The 19,999-nt window shown below is 41.3% G+C and overlaps 2 protein-coding genes across 3 annotated transcripts in view; one reads left to right on the plus strand and one right to left on the minus strand.

The window, feature by feature from the left end:
* Window positions 1-6,108: 6,108 nt before the first annotated feature.
* Window positions 6,109-19,999, minus strand: part of LOC148152056 (uncharacterized) — a 288,374-nt gene continuing 274,483 nt past the window's right edge. For both annotated transcript variants that reach the window (XM_088000345.1, XM_088000338.1), the window contains one exon: window positions 6,109-6,369. In XM_088000345.1, coding sequence (XP_087856471.1) covers window positions 6,327-6,369 — 43 coding nt within the window. In that variant the 3' untranslated portion in view covers window positions 6,109-6,326. The remainder of the gene's footprint in view (window positions 6,370-19,999) is intronic.
* The window catches only part of tmem154 (transmembrane protein 154), a 174,325-nt gene continuing 163,375 nt past the window's right edge, over window positions 9,050-19,999 (plus strand). The window contains exon 1 of the mRNA XM_088000175.1: window positions 9,050-9,061. The gene's annotated coding sequence lies outside the window, so the exon portion shown is untranslated. The remainder of the gene's footprint in view (window positions 9,062-19,999) is intronic.

Below are 19,999 nucleotides of genomic sequence, written 5' to 3' on the forward strand. Positions count from 1 at the left end.
CAGGACAAAACAGCCCACTTGATTGGCACAACATCCCCGAGCATCCACTCAGTAGCAGCAGTGTGTACTATCTACAAGATGCATTGCAGCAGTTCATCAAAGATCCTCAGACAGCACCTTCCAAACCCACAACCACTTCCATCTAGAAGGACATGTGCAGCAGGTACATGGGAACATAACCACCTGCAAGTTCCCCTCCAAGTCACTCATCATCCTGACTTGGAAATATACCACCGTCCCTTCACTGTTGCTGGGTCAAAGTCCTAAAGCCCTGTGCCTAAAGCCACTGTGGGTCAGCCCACAGCAGGTGGACGGCAGCAGTTCAAGAAGGCAGCTCAGCACCACCTTCTCAAGGGCACTAGAGACAGGCAAATGCCCAGCCAGCAACACCCACAAGTGAAAAAAGAAAAGATAGAAACGTATCAGCTGTGAACTCAGCATATTGCGTTTAGGGTTATGGCTTTTTCTCTGCAGAAGTGTGTCAATTAATTTTGAAAAATATTTTTGCTTCTAACTTAGGCTTGTTGTCTTGTTGATATTTTCATACTTCCTTTTCACGCTTTCCTTGGATGTGGTGGCTTTAAATCTTGGTACTTAATGAAAACATTTGTGAATTCTTCTAACTCTATGTCTGAATGAGACTAATAGCCCATGTGCAAACTCAGACACAAAAGTTATTGAAACAACGTGACTGCATCACCCAATAAATACAGAATGCGAAAGGAGTTGGCAAAGATCAGGTGGCAGTCCTGGGCAAAATTCAATAATAGCCTTCATGGGGAAAGCAAAACTTTGTCCCCAGTTGTGGAGGCCTAAATCATTGAATGTGCTCAAGATGGAGATCAATAGATTCCTGGATCTTAAAGACATCAAGGGATGTAGAGGTTGTGCAGGAAAATGAGATCAGCAGTAATCCAGCTGTATGACAGAGCAGGTTTGAGGGACCAAACAGCATAATTCTTGTTACAAGTTCATATCTTCCAATGGTGATGGAATCCAGGCTGCAGAGCCAATGTGATTGTAAACCAGGGAAATGCATCACGGTGGCAGCATCAGGGCGGCACGGTGGCACAGTGGTTAGCACTGCTGCCTCACAGCGCCAGAGACCCGGGTTCAATTCCCGCCTCAGGCGACTGACTGTGTGGAGTTTGCACGTTCTCCCCGTGTCTGCGTGGGTTTCCTCCGGGTGCTCCGGTTTCCTCCCACAGTCCAAAGATGTGCAGGTTAGGTGAATTGGCCATGCTAAATTGCCCGTAGTGTTAGGTAAGGGGTAAATGTAGGGGTATGGGTTGGTTGCGCTTCGGCGGGTCAGTGTGGACTTGTTGGGCCGAAGGGCCTGTTTCCACACTGTAAGTAATCTAAATCTAAATCTAAATCTAACTCTAAATCTTTAGTAATCTAAATCATGCTTATGTGGAAACGAAGCAGCAGGTGGGAATACCACACTGCTGGCATGTCACCAACTCATGACAAGAGATCCAGGCCGAAACCATGTTACTGGAAGAAAAATCAATGGAGATGAAACTCAACTTTGGTGGGGACAACAGCAAATTGGCAGCCAATTACACATCCCATTTTCATTGGAAGGGGAAACTGTACAGGCTAATGAATGGTCGGTTCGTTTTGTGCCTATGTTGACCTACTCAATGTTGGGTGCTCCTCTTCATTTGACTGAATGGGGTGATTTTTCATTCACAGATCTTTTTCCACCACCTTTATTCACCCACCCTCCCTCACCCCCGCCACTCTTTTCCCCCATCCCCCATTCTCCAACTCAACCCAGCAGAACTATGGCATCTCTCCTCCTGTCCATCTCCACTGCCAAGTACTCAGCAGCGACCTCCTGTTATTTAATGCAGCTTCCCTTTAAGAGGAACAGATTTCCATTAAGAGAAGAACTTGGCAGTGCATTATCAACGAATGCTGCTTCAGGCCACTGCTAAGCTCAGAAACAGCCAGCAGCTTCGGAGGTGCTGAGCTCTGGACTGCAATCAGGCAAATACATTAATGGGACTAAATTTGAATGCTGTCAATACCCATAGATAAAAATGCAGGCCAATTACAACCAAATGATAGCACAATCCAATATTTTAAATTGTTTTTAATTCCTAAAACAATTGTGTAGGACTCACAGAAAAGACTTGTTGAATCTTTCCCTTTGTTTCAACACATTATGCCAATTTGGCAAGACATTTTTGTTTCCTGATATAGTCGGTTCTGAATGTCCCTTGTTGTAAAATGAGTGCATGTTCTCCAAATCATTTATCTGATGGTGACACCAAGTGGTGAAATTCTAGCACTGCAGAATTTTGTTTCTCATTGTTCTTGTTAATCTAACTGGTTAGCATGGTGACAAGGGTGAACTGTCTATGCCCCCCAAAAAAGCCAGCAAGTGCTACTGATCAGGTGAACTCTCATTTACCTAGTTTTAATTCCAGAGCAGAAGAAAGATTGGCTTCCAGTTCCATGGTGATTAATAATTGAAGGAATTTGCAATCAGATACATAATAATTGTGCATATTAAAAATAATTTATGCATATTTTGAACATTTTTGTCTATCTGAATAAATGGTATTGTTAATTATGCTGCACCCTTATATAACAGTTAATGTTACAAAAACTATTACTTGAAAGCTGATTCTGAGACTGTGAGTTAAAGATGGTATTGCATATTGCTTTACTAACTACTCTGCATTAAATGCCATATTACTTATTTATTTCGCCAACATAGCCAGTCACCAACATCTCAATATCTTTATCTGGCCATTCACAGAGGTGTTGTAAATGTTGAAGATTTGTTATGTCCATCTGGAACAAACACAGGGAATGCTTGAGAAACTCTGGCAGCATTTGCAGACAGAGAGAAACAAAGTGAACATTTTGAGTTCAGTATGACAGTTCTTCAGAAGTCCAGCTTTGAAGCAGAGTAGGACAGGACTTGAAACTTTCACTCCGTTTCTGTCTGCACAGAAGCTGCCAACCCTGTGAGTTTCTTTGGCATTCTCTGTGCTTATTTCCGACTTCCAGCATCCACAGTGTTTTGCATTTAATTATAGAATATGGAATCAGGTTTCTATTCCATGTGCACATAAGGAACGCTGACAAGTTCTCCTCACTGATATTATACAAGAAGAATGGACTTTCTACTCCATTATGTGAATTGACCCATTTTTGGAAGATCATTTACCTTCAGCTCAGTGCTACACTTCCAGCAGAGCATCGGGTCTTCACATTGGCATGTTTTCCAACTCTTTGGTCATCCTTGTTTTCCATCAGCATTAGCAAGCAAGGAACATATATTCTCTTGTGACTATCCTTGTGCAGTACATTTTCACCTTGCTGCCTGAGCATTTGGCGAGGCCATTGCCTATTATAGAATTCATTACAACTTAAAGGCAAGTTGTTTCCGAGCAAGGAATTAACAGCACAGTAATTGGCCATTCAGGCTGACTGGTCTATGCCAATGTCTGTCTTGCACACGTCTGTTCATCTAAACTGAAAAAATGTAATCTGTCATGATGCTAGTTTTATGTCTAGAAGACGAGCTGAAAACATAACTCAGCATGTTTAATTACAATGGATGATTGAACACTGGGTAGTACTGAGTCAGCTTCTCCTGTCAAACGGCGAGAGGCTTCAACTATCATTTCTAATGGTCATAGTATTCTCTCAGCCAAATTAACACTGTCACACCACTGAAGTATAATAGTCACTGTTCGATGCACTGGGATTAATCAAATGCCTGTTCCTAGTAAATGACTTTGGAAACTCTGAGACCTACAATACAAACAGAGGTCTCAGTGTTAACCAGTGGGGTCAGTCAGCACAAAATCAGTTGGGGTCTGGAACACAAGTTGAGCAGTAGGTTAATTAATGTTCTGACTTTCAAATTAGTAAGGAACTCTTACAGATTGGTTTAATCACCTGACTATAAATAAATCTCTTATCACTCTTAGTTACAAAGGCTGGAATATTTCTGCACCCTGAAACATATGAACTATGCAGCAAAATTTGTGAAGAGATCGAGAGAGGCTTTATCAAGATTAACATTTTCCAATCCAGTCCCGAATGCTGAGAGGAGTTTCTCATGAATGCGTGCTGAGAGGCCTATTGATGGGCTTATCTCTCATTATTACTTCATCACACATCAGTCATATGCAGGTTCCCATTCTCCCACTTGCCGGATAGAATCGAGATGAGGGAATTCCCAGTATTTAGTCAGTGTGGGTACTCGATGACTCCAACTCACTGCTTGCTCCTCCCACTCTCCATCTTGGACACCCGGCACTGACATCTTGGGGCACATTGTATGGGCAGCAGCTACATACATCGCCCACAGACTGAGGCATCACTCCAACATCATGGCACAGAATTGTGTGTGGCACAGTGGTTAGCACTGCTGTCTCACAGCGCCAGAGACCCAGGTTCAATTCCCGCTTTGGGCAACTGTCTGTGTGGAGTTTGTACATTCTCCCTGTGTCTGTGTGGGTTTCCTCCGGGTGCTCCGGTTTCCTCCCACAGTCCAAAGATGTGCAGCTTAGGTGAATTGGCCATGCTAAATTGCCCATAGTGTTGGGTGAAGGGGTAAATGTAGGGGTCTGGGTCTGGGTGGGTTGCTCTTTGGCGGGTTGGTGTGGACTTGTTGGGCCGAAGGGTCTGTTTCCACACTGTAAGTAATCTAATCTATGCATTTTAATGTATTTATTTCAACTACAGGGAATGTAATTTGGCTGGCTACTATAATTCTAGCAGGTGATCAATGAGGCAGTTTATCCGACACTGATGAAAATTCAGCACAATTCGCCCTGGAGAAATTTAGGGTCAGTTGTTGAACGTTTGGTGATGCCTGAAACTCTGCTGTCTACTAGTTGTCAATGGCAGAATGTCCCATAATGAATGGTGATTTTAATTAAGTTTACCTGTTTAGCAGTTAAATAAAACAGATGATTTTCTTACTGCTTTCTTGTTTGCTTCACATCAGTCTTGAATTTAGTTTGATTTTCTGAATAGGCAGCAAAGACACCTTGAAATTGGTGGGATCCTTTTTTTAAAATAAGCAGAATAAGCTTCAAGGATATTTTGGGCCTGGTCTGCTCTTTTAATTCTTTCCTGTGTGACATCCAAGAGAATGAGTCACAACTGATATAATTTGTCAATAAATCTAACAGTTTTTGTGCACTTGTAAAACGAGCACTTAAACTTTTTATCCAGCCATTCTTCCATTGTGTGACAGACAAAAGGCGGGGAACTGACCCAGAATTTAATAAAACAAACCCTTTTTTATTTTAGCTACTTAAGTACCAATACTCAATATAAAACATACATTAATTATTGCATTTACTTCTTACTTCACCTCACATAACTTCAGCTTTGATTCACTTTATTTCACCACTTTTTTAACTTAATTCACATTTAACCAGGGGTGGCACAGTGGTTAGCACTGCTGCCTCATGGTACCAGAGATCTGGGTTTGATTCCAGCCTCGGGCAACTGCCTGTGTGGAGTTTGCACATTCTCCCCGTGTCTGTGTGGGTTTCCTCTGGGTGCTCTTGTTTCCTCCCACAGTCCAAAGATGTGCAGGTCAGGTGAATTGGCCATGTTAAAATTATCCATAGTGTTCAGGAATGTGTAGGCTAGTTGCATTAGTTGGGGGTAAATGTAGAGTAGTGGGGAATGGGTTACTCTTTGCAGGGTCGGTGTGGACTTGTTGGGCCGAAGGGCCTGTTTCCACACTGTAGGGATTCTAACCCTAACTTTAACTCCATAAGTTTGGCTTGAATCAAATACTACCCTGACTGGGGTGAAGTGGCCACATTTGCTGTCCATGTAAGTCTATCTTCATGATTCTTTGTCTTCTCTGAAGATAAGTACAGGGCATGTACTTCTCAAATGTGCTCTCAAAAGCTTCTCCAGAAAATCCTTTGTTCTGCTAACTTACTTCAAAATGTGTTCCTTTTCCAGACACCTTTCTGGCACTCAGCAATGAATCAAGCCAATCCTGATCCCAGCCAATGGAGTTTACTGTAAACAACTCCCAAATGTTTACACGAGTTCATAAACAGCCACACTCCATGCCCATATAAGGTAAGTATGATGCCACTCCATCTAGAAACTCAATGATATTTGTTTTATTTGGCCAACAGAAGAACCTACATGTGACAACCGGTCCTGGCTGCAGTTTTAATCGAGATCGGAGTTTAAACAAGCTTGACCAAAATTCCCAGCATGCTTGATTGTAGCTCATAACCAATCTTGGAAGCATTTCTACCACTGGCCACCTGTCCACATAGCAAATCCCTCTGAGCCACTTGATTGGTTGTCTTTAATTAGTTTCCACAGCGACATGTTCTGACTCCTGTTAACTCATTCCTGCAGCAAATTTGAACACATGTTGAAACATATTCACACACCTGAATGGGGGAAATGCAAAACTTTTACTGACAGGTCACTGCAATAAGAAGAGTTTTAGGACTGGAAGAAGTCCAAAGGAAGTTTAAGCCTTGGTTCCCCCTTTCCTCTTGCAACATCCTCTGCTCTGTGACTAACATTTGAGCCAGTGAGCCTGGTTCTCGTACTGACTGTTAGGGTCATCTGTTGCCTACATTTTTTGCCCTGGCACCAATTAATTTTATGATGGCAGTTCACCCAGTAGATGAAATCTGGGAGTTAAAGTTAGCCAGGCTTCTGGCAAAGTGAACAACTTTGAGCACCAAAATCTGAGTCCAAGTCAAAACCTGTTTTCCCAAAGACTTTGCGATAGAAATTAGATGATACAGTAAAATTGTGAATGAAGAATAGACAGCAGGAGGGACAGAAATGTGAAAAGCAGATAGACTGATAATAGGTAAAGGATGATGGAGAGGACAGAGTATACTGACATAAGAATTTAAATTCTGTCAATTGAAATGTGTAAACAGATAAATATACTGCTCAGATATAGAACCAGTTAATGTCCAAATACTGCAAGACTGGTTAATATCCAGGCTTTGGCTGATAAGTGGTAAGCAGCATTCTCACCACACAAATGACCACCACCACCAATAAGAGACTATCTAACTCTCAGCCCTTTTGTTATTCAATGGTGTTAACATTACTGAATCCCCCACTATCAACATGCTGAGGTTGCCAGTGACTTAAAAACTGAACTGGACCAGCCTTATACATGCTATGCCTGAAAAGGCAGGTCAGAGGCTAAGAATCCTGCAGTGAAGAACTCAATTTCTAACTCCCCAAAGCCTGTCCGCCATCTACAAGGCACAAGTCAAGAGTATGATGGAATACTCCCCACCTGCCTGGACGGGGGCAGGTCAACAACACTCAAGAAGCTTGACACCATCCAGGACAAAACAGTCCACTTGATTAGCACCACATCCACAAACATCCACTCCCTCCACCACCAACACTCAGTAGCAGCAGTGTGTACTATCTATAAGATACCCTCAGAATAACACCAAAGCTCCTCAGACAGCCCCTTCCAACCCATTACCATTGCCATCTAGAAGGACAAGACAGCAGATACATGTGGACATCACCGCCTGCAGGTTATTCTCCAAGCCACTCACCATCCTGATTTGGAAAAATATTCCCGTTTCTTCACTGTCGCTGGGTCAAAATCCTGGGACCTCTTCCCTAATGGCATTGTGAGTTAATCCACAGCACATGGATTGTAGCAGTTCAAGAAGGCATCATCACCTTCTCAAGGGCATCTGGGGATGGGCAATGAATGCTGGTTTGACCAGCAAAATTCACATCCCCGAATGGATAAATATAAGTTACAAAATGTATAATGTACTTTCACTTGTAATAAAATTATCATTTATGCAAACCTGACATTTAGAGAATGAAAAACTGCCACATGACTGATGGAAACCAGGTAGCTGAATCTTTCATAATATTTCATTCTCTGTTGCCTTAGGAATTGCTATATGACCTCATTCACCTCATTCCTTTCTCATTACCATATATTTATTTGTACAGAGAAACCCCTAATTCAATGTCCATATTTCTAAAGTCAGTTATACCATTCTAAAGTTCTTACCTGGACTGGCCAACATTCTAACAATTAAATAAATTATTATTTTAATTGGACACTAATAAACAAACAGGCAGACACATATCACGTGTTACTGTGTTAGGGATTATCTTGGCAGAAGGCAAAGCCAAGGGAAGCTTGAAAGCAGTCACTGGATGATAAAATGTTCTGACATTCAAATTCTTTCTCATTTAGATTTAGCACTGCACTTTGTACAGCTTTTAAAATACAGGTCTGCATTTGTTAGAAGGCTATGTTGGATTCAGAGTTTGACAGATTGTCATTAAATGTAAGAATGAAGGTCAAAAAAGTGAACTGAATTAATTTTAAACCTGAGCTGTGCTGCTGCATTGATAATACTTCAAAATGTTATTGTGTAGGGAAGTGTATTCCATAAAGTTACAACATGACCAGAAGAAAGCTTTATGTTTTTGTATGTAATTGTTTTTAACTGATGCCATGACATAGTTAAAATAAATGTGTCAACACTTCTATAACAATAAGGGACAGTGAAACTTTATATAACACATCGTGTTCAAACACTGAAATCACACAGCAACAGTCTCAGGGCCATGATTGACTGAACTTTTTTATATATTGCTGGTCAGCATGTCACGTTAGAAAGCAGTGCTGATCATCTCTAACTAAACTATTTAATGATGTGGAGAATCCGCTGTTGGACTGGGGTGGACAAAGTTAAAAATCACACAACACCAGGTTATAATCCAACAGGTTTATTTGGAAGCACTAGCTTTCGGAATGACGCTCCTTCATCAGGTGACTTTTTTTTAACTTAAACCATTTAATTTCATAAATTGTAATTTTGTGTCACATGATTTAACAGTGATAAACTATTGACAAACAATGACAAAAATATAGAACAAGGAGAGTACCACAGATGCTACCGGTCACAAAATAGCAATAAATAGATTTTTGACTCAAAAAAATTGGATCTATTGACAGAATTTGTATCTACTTTGGCTCTACATTGAATGTGAACAGACCCACAGTGTAAAGGTGGCCTTCTCGGTGAGTAATTTTGGAGTGTTTTACTTAAAACATGAGATACTTCCAGATTTGCTCAGCATTACAATTCAGATCCTGGAATGGTGAAATTTGCTTTACTGACTGACCAGTTGAAGAGATATCTCTTGCTTTTTATAAGCAGTAAATTCAGAATATAAAGTCATAAGCACGTTATGCAACTTGCAGACTAATATCAAGGAAAGATGTTGTCATTCAGTCAAAATAAAAGAATGCATTACTGCAAAACTGCATTGGACTGATCAAAACAAGGCAAAAACAAGACAGAATGAATGTAATCCGATAATAACATTGAACAAAAAAAATGAAGATAGCCAGCAGTAAAACTAACAGCTAATGGACTGTGGACTGAGATAAAGGAATGCTTCATGTACCCCACAGTGAATTATACAAGGCACAGCCAGCAACCTCAGTTCCTCGTCTGGATTGCAACTCACAGTCAGAGTCCTAAGGACAGTGGCTGTGCAGATGGGAAACTCTATGGTCCCCTCAAGCTTGACACTGCAGAGATATTAGTTTGTAGACATAATTTCAATCCTGTATAAAGTATTACCTCGGCAGAAACAAGTTCTTTGGTGGCTAATGGAACGGTCCCTAGCACTTAAGAAAATGATACAGTGGGAGTCAGACGAGCACTGAGTTGAGATGAAGGGCTTTTGCTCGAAATGTCGGTTTTCCTGCCCCTCAGATGCTGCCTGACCTGCTGTGCTTTTCCAGCACCGCACTGATCTAAACTCAGAATCAAATTAAGCCTCCAGTGGGATTGCAGTGTCCATGACTTTCGGAGCTTCTTTTGGTCCTGGATTTGCTTGCCGACAGGTTGAACAGTTGGGTCTGGAACTAGGTGAGACTGCTATACTTTTTAATTAAAAGTGTGTTGGGTTATAATTGCACCAGAGGTCCTGAATTTTAATATATTTTTGAGGACCTTGTAATTGATAATTTGGCCACATACTCCAAGATGTATGGAATTAAGCTGTTGGTGGACAGAAACATGTCTGGAACACAGTCTTAAGTTTCCAGCTCTATTTTTTTGGAGTCATACATACAGCACAGAAACAGACCCTTTGGTCCAACCATGTCCATGCCAAACATAATCCCAAACTAAACTCGGCCCATCTGCCTGCTCCTGACCCATTTCCCTCCAAACCTTTCCTATTCATGTACTTATCTCAGTGTCTTTTAAACACTGTTCATTGTTCCCACATCTACCTATTAAACCCTGTAGCTAGAACATAGAACATTACACAGTCCAGGCCCTTCGGCCCTCGATGTTGCGCTGTCCTGTGGAACCAATCTGAAGCCCATCTATCCTACACTATTCCATTCTCGTCCATATGCCTATCCAATGATCGTTTAAATGCCCGTAACATTGGTGAGTCTACAACTGTTGCAGGCAGGCCGTTCCACGCCCATATTACTGAGTGAAGAAACTACCTCTGGCATCTGTCCGATATCTGTCACCCCTTAATTTAAAGCTATGTCCCCTCGTGCTAGCCATCACCATCCGAGGAAAAAGGCTCTCCCTGTTCACCCTATCTAACTCTCTGATTATCTTAAAAACTGCCTCAAGTCCCTCAACCCTTCCTCATAAGACCTTCCCTCCATACCAGGCAACATCTTCGTAAATCTCCTCTGAACCCTTTCCAAAGCTTCCACATCCTTCCTATAATGCGGTGACCAGAACGCACACAATATTCCAAGTGCGACCGCACCAGAGTTTTGTACAGCTGCAGAATAACCTCATGGTTCTGAAACTCAATCCCTCTACTAATAAAAGCTAACACAACATACGCCTTCTTAACAGGCCTATCAACTTGGGTGGCAACGTTTAGAGGGATCTATGTACATGGACACCGAGATCTGTCTACTCATCCACAATACCAAGAATCTTACCATTCACCCAGTACTCTGTATTCCAATTACTCCTTCCAAAGTGAATCACGTCACACTTTTCTGCATTAAACTCCATTTGCCACCTCTCAGCCCAGCTCTGCAACTTACCTATGTCCCTCTGTAACCTACAACATCCTTCAGCACTATCCACAACTGTACAAACCTTAGTGTTGTATGCAAATTTACTAACCCATCCTTCTACGCCATTTATAAAATTAATAAACAGCAGTGAACCCAAAACAGATCCTTATGGTACACCACTAGTAACTGAATACCAGGATGAACATTTCCCACCAACTACCACTCTCTGTCTTCTTTCAGCTAACCAATTTCTGATCCAAACCACTAAATCACCCTCAATCCCATGATTCCGTATTTTGTGCAGTAGCCTACCATAGGAACTCTATCAAACACCTTACTGAAATCCACATACATCACATCAACCGCTTTACCCTCATCCACCTGTTTGGTCACCTTCTCAGAGAACTCAATAAGATTTGTGAGGCATGACCTCCTCTTCACAAAACTGTGTTGACTATCCCTAATCAACTTATTCCTATTGAGATTATTATAAATCCTACCTCTTATAACCCTTTCAAATACTTCACCCACAACTGAGGTAAGTCTCACTGGTCTATAATTCCCAGGGTTGTCTCTACTCTCCTTCTTGAACAAGGGAACAACATTTGCTATCCTACAGTCTTCTGGCACTATTCCTGTAGACAATGACAACATAAAGATCAAAGCCAAAGGCTCGGCAATCTCCTCTCTAGCTTCCCAGAGAATCCCAGGATAAATCCCAACCTATTTTACACTTTCCAGAATTTCTAATACCTCTTCCTTGTGAACCTCAATTCCATCTAGTCTAGTAACCTGTATCTCAGTATTCTCCTTCACAACATTGCCTTTTTCCAGTGTGAATACTGATGAAAAGTATTCATTTATCACTTCCCCTATCTCCTCTGACTCTGTGCACAACTTCCCACTACCGCCTTGATTGGCCCTAATCTTACTCCAGTCATTCTTTATTCCCTATATACCTATAGCTGACAGATGATTTGAATTAAAATCCTGTTTTTATCACAAATGGCAAGTCGATAAGCTTAATTCTGTATCGCTGATAATTATACAGACTTAGACAGCACAAAAAGGAGCTTTGATAGCACCATTGTATCTCAACCACTCAGAGTTCAGTACAACATCGTGATTGGAGGTGCACACCATTACTGAAAAACCTCGAGGTAACAATTGTGAGAGAATTCATTTGTTCCAGAATTTGTTCTTATGAAGATTTGGATGAGAATAAAGGAGGTATGGTTAGTAAGTTTGCGGAAGACACCAAAATTGGTGGCATTGTGGACAGTGAAAAAGCTTATCTAATGGACAAGAAATGGCAGATGGAGTTTAATTTAGATAGATGCGAGATGTTGTATTTTGCTAAGGCAGAACGGGACAGGACATACACAGTTAGGTGCCTGGGGAGTGTTTTTAAACAGAGAGACCTAGGGGTGCAAGTGCATAGTTCCTTGAAAGCATTGCAGGTAGACAATGTGGTGTATAAGGTGTTTGGCAAGTATGCCTTTACTGGTCAGAGCATTGAGAACAGGGGTTGGGACACCATGTTGCAGCTATACAAGACATCGGTGAGGCCACTTTTAGAATACTGTGTTCAATTCTCATTACCCTGCTCCAGGAAGAATGTTGTGCAACTAGAAAGAGTAGAGAAAATAAATGACCAGGATGTTGCCAGGAATGGAGGGCTTGTGTTACAAGGAGAGGGTGGATAGGCTGGGACATTTCTCCCTGCAGCATCGGGGGATTAAAGCTGATCTTATAGAAGTTCATAAAATCATGAGGGGCGGAGATAAGGTGAATAGCCATGGTCTTTTTCCAAAGGTAGCAGCATCTGTAACTAAAGCGCATAGGTTTAAGGTGAGAGGGGAAAGATTTAAAAGGGATCTGAGGTGCAAATTTTTCACACAGAGCAGGAATGCATGTATGGAATAAACTTTCAGAGGTAGTGGTAGAGGTGGTTACAATTACAACATTTAAAAGACATTTGGACAGGCCCATGAAAAGGGAAGGTTTAAGGGAATATGGGCCAAATGCTGGCAAATAGGCTTAGTTCAGTTTAGGAATCCTGGTCATCATGGACAAGTTGGACCGAAGGTCTTTTTCCATGCTCTATGACTCTATGACTCTAAGACAAGTGAGTTTACTTTTTAAAATACTTTTACCACTTTAAGAAGACATAAACAGTTAGTTAGCAACTGAAATGTGTAAGCCAACAAATAGTCAACACCGTTCATGGGAACTGTCGTGAAACAAGAAACAGCCACACAGGGCCAGAAAAATTAACTGGCATCAAGGCTGCAGAACTGAGAAAAGTGGCAGCATTTATTTCAGGCCACAAAAAGATAAACTTAAATGATTCAAAGAAAGAGTCTGAAAGACGAAGGAAGTTTGGAGTTTAAGATGTTTATGAGTTCAGGATGCAGAATTTAAACATGATTTTATTCAGAAGATTTTTTCAGACTGAAGCCTCTGGTGTTTCTTTACAAAATTATGCAAGGGGACGTGCATTGTGCTTTGGGCATTGAAAGGCAGAAAAACATCCATTTTGCTCATGAAGAAGGCAGAGACATCCATCTGTGGCATGGAGAATGCCAGTGGGATCCAGTATCATATTTTCTCCCTGTGTCAAGTTCCAATACTCTGTGTCTAATATCAGTAATTAAATCACTGCTAATATCTCCAGAGAAATGCCTTGCATCCTTCATAATGGGGGGGAAATCCTTAGAATTCCTCATTGGCTTCTTATGATTCCAGAGGTCAGTCCAGGTTTGAACAAAACATCTGCAGAGAGCAGACAACCCAAGGCACTGCAGCCAGTTGGCAGCTCAGAAGGTATTTTTATTCCATACATTCAGCACACCCTCGTCTTGCTGAAATGGATTAAACAGTCTGGAAATAATTTTCAGCCACTGGAGTAAAGTATATAATAGCTGAAATATTAACAACTAATTCTGCTTGAATTTAAATATGCTTCTATCGTTCAAAATTCCCAAATGAGTTTCCATGCAGAACTATTCACAGATTCTTATGCAATATCTGTTCAGGTTTTGGGACACACAGGTGTTGTGATGCAGGGTGGGGGGGGGGTTCCGGTAAGCAGTGGTGATTGGAGAGCAGGTTGAGAAAGGTTCCTCAGACGTGAAGGGTGAGTAAAATCTTGTGTGTGGGTTTGAAATTATGTCTCTTGTTGTGCCAGCACTATAGTGCATGTTAGTAGCAGGTGGCCTTGGGGGAGATGGCACAACTCTGCATTCGGCTTTATGCTGACTCAGGCCTTTTGGCCATATTTCTTCACAGTTGTTTCTGCTTAAGAGCAGCAGGGACTTCAAATATATTTGCTGATATTGCACCAACTGCTGTTGATCACTCTGGCTTGGCATATTTCATTTAGTATTAAATCATACATACATAACTTGCTGTGTTTTTTTGGACTGTAACTATCCAGCACAGGGTTTAGACAGCCTGATATACATTTATATCCATGACATTGGGTTTACAGCAGCAGCTGACATTGAATGTTAGACCCTCTGCACACAATTAACTGTTTCTTGCTGGAGGGAAGGTCTTACGTGGAAAGGCTGAGGGACTTGAGGCTGTTTTCGTTAGAGAGAAGAAGGTTGAGAGGTGACTTAATAGAGACATATAAGATAATCAGAGGGTTAGATAGGCTGGACAGTGAGAGCCTTTTTCCTTGGATGGTGATGGCTAGCACAAGGGAACATAAATTGAGGGGTGATAGACATAGGACAGATGTCAGAGGTAGTTTCTTTACTCAGAGAGTAGTAAGGGCATGGAACGCACTGCCTGCAACAGTAGTAGACTCACCAACTTTAAAGGTATTTAAATGGTCATTGGGTAGGCCCATGGATGAGAGTGGAATAGTGTAGGATAGATGGGCTTCAGATTGGTTTGACAGGTCAGCACAACATCGAGGGCCGAAGGGACTGTACTGCGCTGTCAGGTTCTGTGTTCTATGAAGTGAGATCAAGTCACTTCCAGCTGCAGTAAGGATTGTGCAGAAATTGCTGGAATTGGCACAGAGCAGCCCAGCCTGCCTAGCTTTTCTTTGGTGGGCTCCCTGCTCACCTTCTTCCCAACAAAAAGTATGGCAATGCCATTTCTGGAGCTGCTGACAAAACATAAGTTACACAATAACTAAAAAGGCTTATGTAAACCTAATAGTCAAGAGGGAAAGAAAGTGGCAAAGTAGAAGTGCTGCATTAATATTCAACCTAATGCATGATGAAGCGCATGGGGATTATGGGAAGAAAAATCTGCCAAGTGGTACAGACACAGACCTCAAAGAATATTGATCACAGTTCTTTAAGTGACTACAGAAATCATGGCCTGGCCCTGGAACTTTGCACCGATCAAACAAATTTATATCTTGTCGGCAAAGTTCATGAGTGGTCACAATGACCTCTGCATCTGCCTGCGTTTGAAGCTCCAGATAACTCCACCATAAAATGAAATCTCTTCAGAGCCACTTTCATACCAGCATCAACTCAGAGGCATATACTTCAAACTCTCTGCGTTTCTGTCCTGTTTCTTGATAGATCACAGTCACCATCGTCTGGAACCTATCTTTAATAAACAGAGCAACTACATGTTGCAAATGCAAATGTGCATGAAAGCAGTACAATGAACTGAATTTAATGCCCCCTCCAAAAAGTGAGGTTCAAAGGTGGAGGATGGGGTTGTAATTGGCTACGAGGATGCAGCGTTGGTACTCTAACTGCCTTCCCTCCTTCCTCTGATTAATTCTGGGAACTATGTGAGCTAAGTTTTGGTAAACTGTCAGAGGTAGTTTCTTGACACCTGGCTGCCAACTGAGGCCCTACAGTGGGCAATTAATTCCTTTATCTGATGGGTAATGGAGTCTGGGGTCGGGGCTGGAATTGACTGAGACTTTTGGAAAAATTGACTTTTTTCGCAGAGAAGAGGACTCAGTTACTAGGGGTCACAAGTTCAAAGTGAGGGGAAAAGGTTTAGGGGATATAAACATGGAACATTCTTTACACAGAGGGTGGTGGGGGCCTGGAACACGTTGCCAGCGGAGGTGGTAGGGGTGGGAACGATAATGACATTTAAGATGTATCCAGACAGATACACAAATGGGCAGGGAGCAGAGGGATACAGATTCTTGGAAAATAGGCAGCACGTTCAGATAGAGGATCTGGATTGGCTCAGGCTTGGAGGGCCAGAGGGCCTGTTCCTGTGCTGTAATGTTCTTTGTTCTTTATGCCCCCATATTCTGTGATTACACTGACAGCAGAACTGTCTGACACTGTTAATTCTCTGAAACTGACAGCAACTTCCGGAGTTCCTAGGTACACTATTAAACATGGCAATCCAAAGGTTGCTATCATTGATTCCAGACTTCTCCATAATGCCCACCATTGAAATGCTCCCAGAATGCACTTGATTAATCACTGAATTGACAAGAACCTGCCATTTTATGTTTTTAGTCTCATTGTGAAAACTATTGGAAAAATTGCACTTTGTTGAAGGCAGTGTGACTGGATTTTAGTGGCATACTAAGGTTAAGATTTACTATTGAAAATTTTCTTGCTGTGAAAACTGATGTTATACATGGCGAATGCCAAATTTCTCCATAATAGCAGAAAGGTTGCATGTATTTTTGAAACCATTTTTAAAACATGTGTTAATGATAGTTTCAGTTTTCACTTTAATTGCCTCTGTCTGTCCCAATCAAATTTCATTGAAGAGAGGCAGCCAACATCCAAAAGCCATGAGTGCCTGGTCTCAGATTCCTCAGGATGTAACTGACAGGTCTGAACACCTGCTAATCAGATCGAAGACCCAACACAAGCACTCCGGCTTTGGATTGGTGATAGAAGCAGTATATGCAGCAAACTCTTTCTTCTATTTCTATAACAAGTCATCATCATGTCACAGCAAAAGTAGTTCCAGGAAGATCGGGTTATATATCTTCATTGCTAAGCTCTGCACTTTCTTTCAACTTCTGCCTTGCTTATTTCCAGAAGCTCAGAAATCATAATGATAAATACACAACTTAGCACAAGGGACTTTACAGAGACAAAAATGAAGATCGATGTCAAGTAAAAGAAACAGGAATTGGGAGAGTTTACCAAATGTTAGCTCACGGAAGTAGTTTTAGGAAAGAGTGATGTAGGGATCCAAATCAAATTTTGCACTGTCAGCGCTCCTGAGGATCTCCAGAAATTAAAGATTTATCTCCAGGAAACTTCAGTGAGAAACCGGAGAGAACAAGAATAGGACATTAAAACATTCTTTTCATTCCATTTGGTTTCAAACACTTTCAGTTATTGTTGTAAAAATACTGAAGATACTAAAGAAATTTACTAACAGTCAAAATTAATCCAATCAGATAAAGAAGAGTATGTTCCCTCTGGGAACGTGGATAATGAACCAATGATGCACGTATGGAACATAGAGGAGAATAAAAGGCTCGTAATTATACCATTTATGTGAGAATTGAACCTAATTTCAGTTAAATATGTAGGAGAGAAAGCCACTTGGAGGGATTCTCAAACTAAGCACTGGTTGCGTTCACAACCATAGACTTTTCACAATTATTGCCTGAAATATCAACTTTGAATGAAATGATTCTAAAATAGTCTTCCTCCTCTCTGCAGCTAAAAATGATTCTGGAAGCTCTCCAACAGGGAAATCTTTTGCATTCTAATCTTCTGCCACACAGCTCTAGTCATATACCTCATTACAGACATTCCCATCTATGGTCTTATTAAGGTTGCTCATCCTCCAGGATTACCCTGGACCCTCAGGAATGGAAAGAAAATCCCCAGTTTGCCTGATCTGTGTAACATGGGAGAAAAATCATCGGAACATAAAGTAAAATCAGTTTTCAATTTTCATTAAATAATTTGGCTCATTTTGGACTGTGACACGGATAGAGGTCAGGAGGGGGATGTCTGATTGAAAATAACCATCCGGTCAAATAATGAAGTGCCAAATCAGTTTCTAATTTTTCTAAGAATGTGCTGTATAATAAGGGTGTTACGGACAAGACTAAACCCCCTCAAAGTGTATCAAGGAGATAGCCTAGATCCTAATTTTTATTTTATTTAGAGGTAAGTGTGAGGTACTTTGTTCCAGATATGATTCAATTGGTCCACTACTCAGCTTTAAGCAAATCATACTTTATTCTTACACCGCAGCTAAAATACAAACAAAAAAAAATAATTGGCATACATTTAACCCTATTGAAGTACTTAAAGAATAATATATTATTTAACTACTAATCATCAACTGTTCCAATATAGCAGCATCCCATTAAAACACCCCTGGCAAAGGCAAATTCAGCAAAACAGATTTACCTCATGTGCTATCTCCCTTCCAGTCCGGGAGAAAGGAACACTGAAAGAAACAATCTTGTAGCAGAGAGAGAGAACAAAAGCTTTTCGCTGCAACAGAGAAAGAGCTGTATCTATCAGCTTCAACAGCCAACTCCAAACCCGAACTGAAAGCACAACTAAAACCCTGAGTCAGTGTGAGTCTGACTCCACCCTCTCATGTCTCTTTTGTCTAATTTTAAAAGAACCCCACAGAGCTCAAAGCTGTTAATGTACTGCTTCTGTAGCAGATATTCAGCACCCACTGTGGCAACACCTCTCTACAAGACAAACAGCACAGAACAAATCCCCCTTGAAGGCACAGTAAGGTAAGGATAACCATTGGTAGGAGGGCGTGGCAGCTGCAGGCAGGAGGATATTTGATGAACCCTGAAAGGGAGGTGAGGTCTAATCAGGGGCTGGTCTGGGTGGGCTGCTCTTTGGAGGATTGGTGCAGACATTGAGTCAATTGGCCTCTTTCCAAAGAGTTTTTGTCCTTCTGGCAAAGGCAGAATAGGAGTGGAAGCAGGATAATGAATTGGCCCCAAGGATAGGATGACACAATTGGCAAGATCCTCCTGAATGAAAAAAGGTGGATCTTACACACTGGAACAGAAGAGTCATGTGACAGGAGTTCAAGCCCACCCTCAAGACTTTCTGAGGGGTGTCAAACAGGAGGAGACAGCAAGACAGTCACAATTGAATTTGCAATAAGGTGACAGTTTGGCTGCACTTGATGGGTAATGTTAAACTTAAGAAAAAACTAAGCATTAGCATCCAGTGCTTTCAATGTGACGATGCTGTGGCTTTAAGAGGTGTAGTTTGTTCTGGTTTCATTTAAGAGAGACATTGAAGGAGAAGTGCAGTGCAGTCTGTGGTAATGTGAACAGCTTATCAGGTCTTCAGATTTTTTTTTAAAGTTGGAACAATAGAAGTGGCCTGGATGGTGTGGCCAGTGGTCACAGACCAGGATTTCTAGTGTTTTTGTTTTTGTTTTTAGATTCAGCTGAAGCTGCTGGAGTCTTGGAGAGGTAGAAACTACTTTTCCCTCTCTCTCAGTTTCAGCTCAAAGCCCAGGTTTCTCTTCCTAATGCAGCATTGCATGTGAGAACATCAGATTTCTGAATTTGCCTGTTTGCAAGGGGTGTATTTACAGGATGCTACTATATTGAAACAACTAATTAGTAATAGTTACTGTATCTATTATTCTGTTAAGTTTTCCAATACTTTTAAGTTATTCCAAGTTGTTATTTATTTTGTTATATTTTAATTGTGGTATTTGAATAAATTGTGTTTTGCTTAATGTTGAGTAGTTTGACCAATCAAATTCTATCTGAAACTCAGCATCTGATATTTACCTTTAAAATAAGAAAACATTAGGATTTAGGCCACTTTCACAAAATATTTTGAGGAGGTCTAGTCTGATCCATAGCAATGACTAAAGTCTGTCTTGGAATGGATCTTATCTCATAGTTCTTCAAGTTTAATCCCTGGATAATGTCTTCCCACTTCGCTGGGATGTTACAATGGGGAGGAAGACCAAAGAGTCCGCAAAGCTCCAGCAAAGGCAGGAGGAATAGCCTCCGTAAGGGGC

The sequence above is a fragment of the Chiloscyllium plagiosum genome, unplaced genomic scaffold (assembly GCF_037043375.1).
Source record: "Chiloscyllium plagiosum isolate Xiang-an unplaced genomic scaffold, Cpla_swu_hap1 HiC_scaffold_1, whole genome shotgun sequence".
Taxonomy (NCBI): Eukaryota; Metazoa; Chordata; class Chondrichthyes; order Orectolobiformes; family Hemiscylliidae; genus Chiloscyllium; species Chiloscyllium plagiosum.